This window comes from Sinohyriopsis cumingii, chromosome 3 (genome assembly GCF_028554795.1).
Source record: "Sinohyriopsis cumingii isolate HCF-2022 chromosome 3, ASM2855479v2, whole genome shotgun sequence".
In the NCBI taxonomy this organism is placed as follows: domain Eukaryota; kingdom Metazoa; phylum Mollusca; class Bivalvia; order Unionida; family Unionidae; genus Sinohyriopsis; species Sinohyriopsis cumingii.
In genome coordinates, this window is record NC_142963.1 from 8078993 (window position 1) to 8088041 (window position 9049).

Below are 9049 nucleotides of genomic sequence, written 5' to 3' on the forward strand. Positions count from 1 at the left end.
TCCATGTAATAGTTTCGCACCAAAGTTCAGCCAAGACTCGCGATTTTCCTAATCCGGGTTTCCTCAAAATATTCCAACCCCATTTTTCACATTTGGACATTTAGGATGGAGTGGGTTCAGAGCAATTACATATAAAAAATTTGGAATAAGCCGCCACCGTAAGAGAGCTTATTAGCGGGCCTAGCACATTTAAACATGTTAAATCGACATATACCTGCATGGAATCGACAGGAAAATTATTTATTTTCTTTAAAAAAAAAAGTCAAGTATTACATTCGTTATGCCTTTACTCCGCTGACAGACTAGACGCAACTCGGCATAGATGAAACCTAAGCTGGTACTCGCCATTTGTGTTTATAGTCACATGACTTCACAACTCTCAAACAACATCATAAAGTCCAATAGTCACATGGGATCTACAACAAACTCCTTTGTAATGTCGTACAAAATTTCAATTATATTAAATGAGAGTCTAATACCTTTTGCAAAAACCAGAAAGAACACACAATTCTCAACATTTATTTTGAGAACTACAAGAAACTTGGCCAATCAGATTCATCAAGCATAGTCGTCTAGTTCCCTGCCTTGTATGCTACCTGCGTGAGACCACGTGTCAATGTGGTAGTCATGTGATACAACAAAACTACGTAATATGGTCTTGGAATAAATATAATTTTGTGCTCTTTCGTTTTTTTTTTGCTATTTTTTTTACTACAACTAGCATACGAATTTCATTTTAAAAAATTCTACATTTGAAAATGATGGTTGTGAGATTATGTGTGCTCGTGCAACTAGCAATCAAAATCACTAGAACCAGCTCAAATTTCATCCACACAATAGTTTTACTGTCTTTCAGCAGATTAAAGACATAATTTTAATACTCGCAATTTCTGACAAATAATTTTCATATAGATTTTATGCAGGTACAACTCGATTTAACAACGTTCAAGTTTGCTAGCCCATTAGCTATGCGGCCACAGGGGCTCATATCGTTGCTTAAAATTGATGTCATACATGTACTAGTCTATACCACCATGTCGACTAATTCTGCAAGTCGGGTAATTCTGCGCAACGACACGTCATTTCTGCAAACATTGAATCACACGTCATTTTTGTTCAAAAATCCATTTTGTATCAAGAACGAACGATCGTACTTTAAGTGATATTCATAAAGTGTACAAAAATATCCTGCATTTCAACTCGAAATGCATATGAAAACAATTTCTAAATGTCAACAAAGACCTACTCCACGACTTTCTTGAACCTGTAACTCAGAAAATCTGATTTACTATGCACAATTTAAAATCATACAAATAAATACAATACATAAAAGATTGAAATATACACCTTAAAACAATACTGCATTTCAAAGTTTCTAATTTTGCAAGTTGTCCCAAGCTTACAAAATTGTCTGCTACCAAACTACTAAATTCTGCTGAATGGAATACTGTCCTCTTATTGGCTGAAAGAAAATGACGTCTTGTTTTTATAACTATTTTCAGTTGGCCAATGAGAAAGTAGTATTCCATTCAGGGCATTGTTCTTGTATATTAAGCGGGCAAGATCAGGGTCATGTTGAGCGGTACTGTGGGAAAACGATTTGGCATTCCCTAATGGTATGATATTAAGTAAAAATTTTAAAGGGATACAGTCGAATGCCCGAGCTAAATATTGGTACCAAATTTATTAAGCTACACAAAGCGTAGCTTGAAATATTTAATCTTAAACAGGTCGTGTAAGCAAGGAATGAAGTGTCCTCCATTGTAGTTATTACAGTACATGCATGACAGGTCAATTAATTAACGATACGAGCCCCCTGTCCAAGCGACTCTGCTTTATATAATGCCATCACGTTCTCTTGTGATGATAGATGCGTTTTCATACTGTCCATGTAAAAAAAAATATGGATATTAATGTGTGTGATACAAAGTTTAATAGACGAATCTAATCCACCTAGTGTTTTGAGTGTCTCAACAAACATGTTTATGGCAAGCACCCAAATGATCCATGCTGCAACCTCGAATGTTCTGGTTACAACTTGATAAATGTTACTCGTGATCAGTTCAGTTATGACATAATTACGCAATTGTTTCAGGCTTCAAATTGGAGGAAAATGCACAGGTTTTTTCCCCGTCTTTTGTCAATATTTGCAAAATTCAAGAACTTTTCATGGTCGGGAAAAACATTTATCATTTCTCCCAACAGCATGGGAACCCTGCATTAAAAAACACCTACTTTTTAACTTAGGGATATAATTTGTATTCATCTTTAGATGGACACGCTGTTTGAAATTTTAATTAAGACTCTTCTGATGTACTGGCACTATTTTCATCTAGAACCAACTAGACGAGAAGTCTTGCAATAAAAACCTCATGCTGATATCCTTTTAGAAGTGGCAACAAGATTTTCACAATTCTTAACAACCAAACTGTGATGTGACCATCCACTTGGAGAACAAGATGGTTTGGTGCAAGCCACATTGCATGTCCAAGCAGCACGATTTTCATTTAGGTCAAACTGGATCATGGATTAATGCAGGGCTGTATTATCCAATAGCCACAGTGCCAAAACAGACCAGGTCTTGTCAATTGTTTTATGAAGTGTCTAGGACCTTCAAGGTAATGCAGGGCTGTATTATCCAATAGGCACAGTGCCCAAACAGACCAGGTCTTGTCAATTGTTTTATAAAGTGTCGAGGACCTACAAGGACTTTAATCAAATCCTGGATAAACGTGAAGCAACTTCATGGCAATCCTACAAGTAATGATGATCAACTTTTGCCAATAAAAGATGGACAAAATACCATATCAAAAGTTCTTTGGGTCTATGACCATTAGAGCTAATAAAAAACAAACACCTAACAAAAAGGTTCCCAGTTTTAATCAGCACACAAATCAAACCAAAAAAAACAGTTCATGGTAGGAGGGGAGCAAGATGAATAAATTACATGTGTAGTAGAACAATAAAATGAACATGCAGAAACTATGTACAAGTTAATGAGACTATTTTTTAAAGCCCTTTGCTTTGTAAATCTCTGCCATCAAGTCCTTCATATAAATGATTTCTCTCTGCAAAGATTCCACTTTTTCTTTCAAGTTTTTGTTCTTCTCCACCAATTTTGACTCGTCACTTTGCAATGCCTCTTTCTCTGCCCTCTTTTTTAAACGATACCGTGTAGCAGCATTTTTATTTTGCACCTTTTTCTTTTCTTTCCTACCAACATGGCCATTTTCAATACAATACGGTTCCTGTCTAGACCTTTTTGATTTTGACACTTTATATTCAAAGGACGACCCAGGAGAGACTACTGATTCAGTATCCATTTCCATGTATTCATCATTACATGAAGAGTCTCCAGTTCTTAGAAAATCTGAGGGAGAGGTTGGAGGGGACGATGAGAGAATAGAGTCTATATCCTCCGGACTGAGTGGTGAGATTAGAATTGAAATGCCCTCACTTCCATTTTCTACACCACAAGAATCCAGCACAAAGGCAACATTATCAGTACTTGCATCTGTCAAGCTGGTATCATCAATGGACAAGATGGAGAGTTCGGGTTGTTCGACCACAGCTACTGCCTCTGGAACAGGACTCGGCATTGGTGAGATGGACAACACGCATGGCTCTAGAGAAGGGGGGCTAGGTGTCACTGGTGAAGTTTTTGTGAGAAGGATTTTCAAGAGATTGGACTTGTGTCCATTTGCTTCAGGCTGCACTTCCTGAACAGGCTGCACAGTCTGTGGAGGGAGACTGGGGTTAGAGATTACATCACCACAAACGTCGTATGCCAAAAGGTCGCTCAGGTCAAGTGTTTCCATCCATTCCTGGCTCAGTGGATCTGAAAAATAAGGAAATTTAGCATCAACATGTACCACTACCCCACTGTTCTGGATTTTAAAAATATGCATATTCCCACATTCCGATTCTTGGAATTGGAATTCAAGTTTGACCAACTTTGATCCTGTTGTTACTTCTAACACCTATAAAAAAAAATCCAGAATCTGACAACCTGCCCGATTACAACAGTAATGTGATAAATGTATGACACGTTTGACATTATGTTAGAAAGCTTGTTTTTTTGCATTGTGCCCCGACGTATCAAATGCCCTCAAAAATTTAAAACATCTTGTTCAATGACATAACAATTAAACTATACAACTCTCACCTAATTTTAACCTAATAAACATGTAATCAACTAGTTTCTAATCCTCTATATCAGGCTAGTACATCATCATATCAAGTTGGTAACTTTGTTAACATGCCTAGCTACCTGTGCTCAACCGAAAAAGCATAAAATTTTACTGCAAAATTTTAATTACGTCATTATCTGCATGCTCATTAAATTTGTAGCTCTACAAAATCCAGATTGTCATTTTTTTTTATTTACCTCGTCACTTACTTTAATTACTAAATTACCATCTGCATGATCAACATGTGCGGAAATTTCATTCATTCAAGCAACTTCTCTCCATTAACACTCAATATAAAATATGAAGACACCCGAGGTAAGATTTTAATATTTGTGCAAGTGAAATGAAAAGAAGCATTCTACTAATTAATATAGAAAATGAAATTGTACCAACCAATATCTGCTGGAGACAAGAACGTGTCCAGAAGATCTGGGGTGTCTATCTCCAATGACTTGATCGACCCTTTGGGGCCGGACATCTTGAAACCCATCAGGCTCCCCTCGAGCCCCTCATCGTCCAAAATCCCCTCGAACAGGCCAAACCTGTCCAATGGATCTACCTGTGACAAGTAGTCCTGCACAGTCTCCGAACCATTGATGGAAAACATATTTGAAGTTGTGCGCTTTGTTAAAATTAATTATCTGTGTAAATTTTGCCGAAGCAAGGTAGGTATGTGGGAACCTGTAAAAAGAAAAGAAATGTTGCATCAAAATATCACAAGTCCAAAGTCTTTACACATTTTCCATTAAACAATATAAAAAACTGCCGAATCCATTTTGACAACCAAGACAGAAAATCAATAGTGGCAAATTTAATGTGATGTAAATTCGGACATTGAACAAGTTACAAGTCATGGGTGGCAAACTATTAAACCAATTGAAAAGATACCATCTATGAACATTAAGTTTTTTCTTTCATGCATTAAACCGAAATTGATTAAATGTGCAAGTGTAAACACTGTCCATTGGCAGGAATGAAGTTAATACTACTTTTGTAATTACACCCCACCCTGGACAGTTCAAAAAGATTTGTAGATTTTTATAAAAGCATGAAGAACAATCATTTTTTTTAAATGCATAAAACTGGGACATTCATCTATTCACCATTTCTAACTCTGATCATCATCACAGGCATTCTGCTTGCATTTCCAACCAAATGAAAATTTTTCCACTAGTTCAGCCTCTATATCTGGGGGAGGGGAAATGACTAGTAACCCCATGACACAACTGTCCCCAAACACTCTTGGTTACCCAGTACACATGTATACAATTAAAATCAAGCCCAACAAAACAAAAGACACTGATCAGTAAAATTCTAGTATAAAACAGAGCAACTTCTGTAGCCCCCCCCCCCCACTGGCATTCTCCAAATTAAAGCCCGTCAAGACTGTCCAATATACATTTTAGGAGGAATTGTAATTTTGTAATCTTGACTGAACTGATAGATTTTAGAATATAAACTGACAACCACATATCAGCGTTCATGCCACAAATTTAGAAAAAGATTTAAGACCTTTTCCAGACCAAAACCTAAAAATGTCCAGACCTAATGATGTGACAATTTTTTGACCGGCATAGCCAACATGATGCCTCTCCCACAATATCCAGACATTCTTTAAATATCGGGTCCACACGGGCACACAAAAGATTGGTCCAAGAATATCAAATGAAATAAAATCCAATGAAATTAATATGAATACTCACTAGCACAGAATTTAATTCATGAAATAATCCATGAAACTGGGTTAAAATATACAGATCAGGAGAGCTGAAATTCAACAACTTTTCAATGAACAGTTTTCAACGACTACTCATGGTACCGAGCTTTCTGCTTCAGTTACCAATTTAAATAAGAAACAAATACAAAACCAATACAGAAATAAATGCAATATGAAAGGTTAATGATATTTAAAAAGAAAGTCATTGTGACCCAGATGTTAACCATTGCCCTTTAGCTTCTATACCTTCTCCAGCTGCCAACACCAGTGGTTTCACTTCATAGATGCTGCCACGATTTTACCTTGGGGGGGATCTTTACTTGTTATTAAAATAACAAGGGAGTAGAACAAAATGGAGGGAGGGAGGAGGAAATGGCCACAGTTCACTATATACCGAACAGTACAATATCCATTCTGTATCTTTCCTCCAGCTACATTTTGTTCCTAATAATATCAAAATCTTTAAAAGATGTTAATTCTAGTTGTATACGCATTAAACTTGATTTTGACAAGTTAATCTCTTCATCAACAGCGTATGAATATTGTTCTATGCTGAAATGCCCCTACTGATGGGGCATATACTAACCTAGTTTAGCCAGCTGGATGAAGTTTGGAAACTGTTCCTCAAGTTTATTATGTACAATTACTTTAGCTCCAAATTAAGATTTTCAACAGAATTGCTCTGCTTACATTTCACTTTCTGAAGTCACTTGTTGTGACGGTGGTATTTTGATCAAATAAATATATTTACTTCACAATTTTTAGATTTACTGAATTGATCTGAACACTTAAAAGCCCATATGTAGTTATGATCAAGGTATTCTTAATCGTGTATTAAGGAGAACATTTTGAGATTTACCCTTATTACAGATGCATGTTTTTGTTTTGTTTTTCCACTCATAAGCCTCAAGATATTACACCAAAAACTGATAAAAATTTTTAATCAAAATTCTCTAGACTTGGGTTATTTGCAAACATGTTATAGAAATAAACACTTTTTACTATATGGCCTGTTTTACTCCAGAGATTTTTCTATTCATCAAGCCATCATGGACTTTTCTGCGTTGTACCAAACTGAAGTTATGGGCTCCAAAACATGGCATTTTTGTAAATTTTGTCTTCTGGACAAGTGCGTGCACATATGAAACCAGTGAAGAGAGCTACATGTACCATGTCTGCGTCTCTACGATGCATCCCTTCTTGAATACAGAACAGTGGTCGATGCAAAAGTTTTTACTTACCATTAACTCGATTCAACCTTAGGAATCCCATTCCATGCAAGAATAAGACATTGTCTTCTTCACTGCACATGCATCATATACCTGCATCTCTATTTTCAAAATAGGCAAACTATGCGGCACACACGTCAACGCCGAAATATGATTGGCTCAAAAGGTTATACTTGTTATCATAGGAGCACGAACTTGTCTCAGCAGTAAAACTTTGTGAAAATGCAATGTTTCAGAGCCCGTTACTTCAGTTTGGTACAACGCAGAAAAGTCACTGATGGCTTGAAGAATAAAAAAATATCTGGAGTAAAACAAGCCATATAGTATGGTCGTGTGCCTTTAATAACGGAAACAGCAGAAGGAAATTAAGGGTCATGGGTGGAACAAAGTATATGGAAGTTCCGTACCTTCTCTCTTATATGATAGAAAGGGTCCCATGTCATTAGGAGTCATGTGGGTGATCTAGGCTATTTTTGTCACTATGATTTTTTTCCTTTAGATTATTGTTTATTTTTCTCAATATAAAGCTCGCGTCGAGCACCTGTCTCTCAGACTACACAAATCAGCTCATAAGGTACTTGACCCACCATTTTTTATACAAGTTCTGTAATATTCAACTTTTCAACGAACGTCTACTTTGTAATATAAATACAGGGTATCAATTACAGTCATTGTATTATGTTTGTATTAGGTCAAGAGTTAAATATAATTTTTAAAAGTTATGCAGAGACAAAGCAAGCATTTCTAGTTTTTTATCTTTGCCCTGTGGATGGACATCTCGTGAGGAGGCTTGAAGTGATTACATTCATCAACATTCGAACCAATGATGATATCGACAGATAACATCCAAATCAAACTACCTGCAAAGCTACGATGAATAAACAGGTTTTTCACGAGATGCTTAAATGCCAAAGCAACAATCTGTTCCTGCTCAAACACTTAAATGTTGTGGCTTTTGTTTCAGTTATTTTTTTGTAAGTTACCGCAAAATTTAAAATATAAATAACACAAGAATTGAATAATATGTTTTAAACACGTTTATAATTTTCTACGATTACTGGTGAATAATGAAGCAAAAAAGGCGCGCTAAACAAAAATAAAGTGTACGTGTTCTTGCTTTTACATTTGTCTTCTGTAGCGAACTAAGAACTAAATATACAAGGCAAAAATGTAGTAAAATAAAAAAGAATTATTTTGCCCGCCTTTGTAAAAAACAATGCTCTGGCAACTAAGGGGGCAGATCAATGCACGTGGCACTTTCCAAAAATTAACAAAATTCTGCAATAAACTTGGACAAATTTACGCAAAAAAAAACAACATACAAAATGAAATAGAAGACACAATATACTTACGCCATTTTTTATATTTCTTTTGCCCGGGCTGAAGCCCTAAACGATTGACTGTTTTGCCAACTAGGCTGCCATATTGTCAGTTCGATGCTTGTCGCTCAACTAAAGGCATGTCCTGTATCTAGACACACAAAAAAAAACCTGCCTTGTCTTGTATTCATTCGCAATTGCATGAACATAAATAGAAAAGGTAGCTTTTAAAAAGACATTTACTCAATAAGAAATCTTAGAAGTGCAAAAGCAAATGGCCATATCAAGATTGATAAAAGTTATGATTTCAACAGAAACTTGCAATTTAAATATGGATCTATATTTCATAGTTGCAAACTTTAGGAGAGCATCGGTCAGAATTGCATCAGCCAAAATCTTGGCGGTTTTCCAAAGTAGGTGTGCTAGATAGTAACCTTCCTTATACATTGGGCGTTTGGGGGTTTTGATTGGCTACACGTGCCTCTCCTCAATATACGTCATCACTATGTTTAGAATCCACCTTGGGCGATTGCCAATGAACTATTATAATAAGGAACAGGCATACGTCATGCGACGTCAAGACATAGGAATGCT

General features: G+C 36.2%; 1 protein-coding gene across 1 annotated transcript; it reads right to left on the bottom strand.

The window, feature by feature from the left end:
- Positions 1-2863: 2863 nt before the first annotated feature.
- LOC149802435 (uncharacterized) lies at positions 2864-8644 on the bottom strand. Its single transcript, XM_089951655.1, has 3 exons — positions 8489-8644; positions 4584-4871; positions 2864-3838 (listed from the first exon to the last, which is right to left on the bottom strand). The coding sequence occupies exons 2-3, from the start codon at positions 4795-4797 to the stop codon at positions 3003-3005; spliced, it is 1050 nt and encodes a 349-aa protein (XP_089807781.1). The 5' UTR covers positions 4798-4871; positions 8489-8644; the 3' UTR covers positions 2864-3002.
- Between the last annotated feature and the right edge of the window lie 405 nt (positions 8645-9049).

Bases quoted from the DNA above. Each gene is read 5' to 3' on its own strand.
- LOC149802435 (XM_089951655.1), bottom strand. From the start codon at position 4,797: ATGTTTTCCATCAATGGTTCGGAGACTGTGCAGGACTACTTGTCACAG. The intron at 3,839-4,583 runs GTTGGTACAATT...CTTATTTTTCAG, and splicing joins CTTGTCTCCAGCAGATATTG to ATCCACTGAGCCAGGAATGG.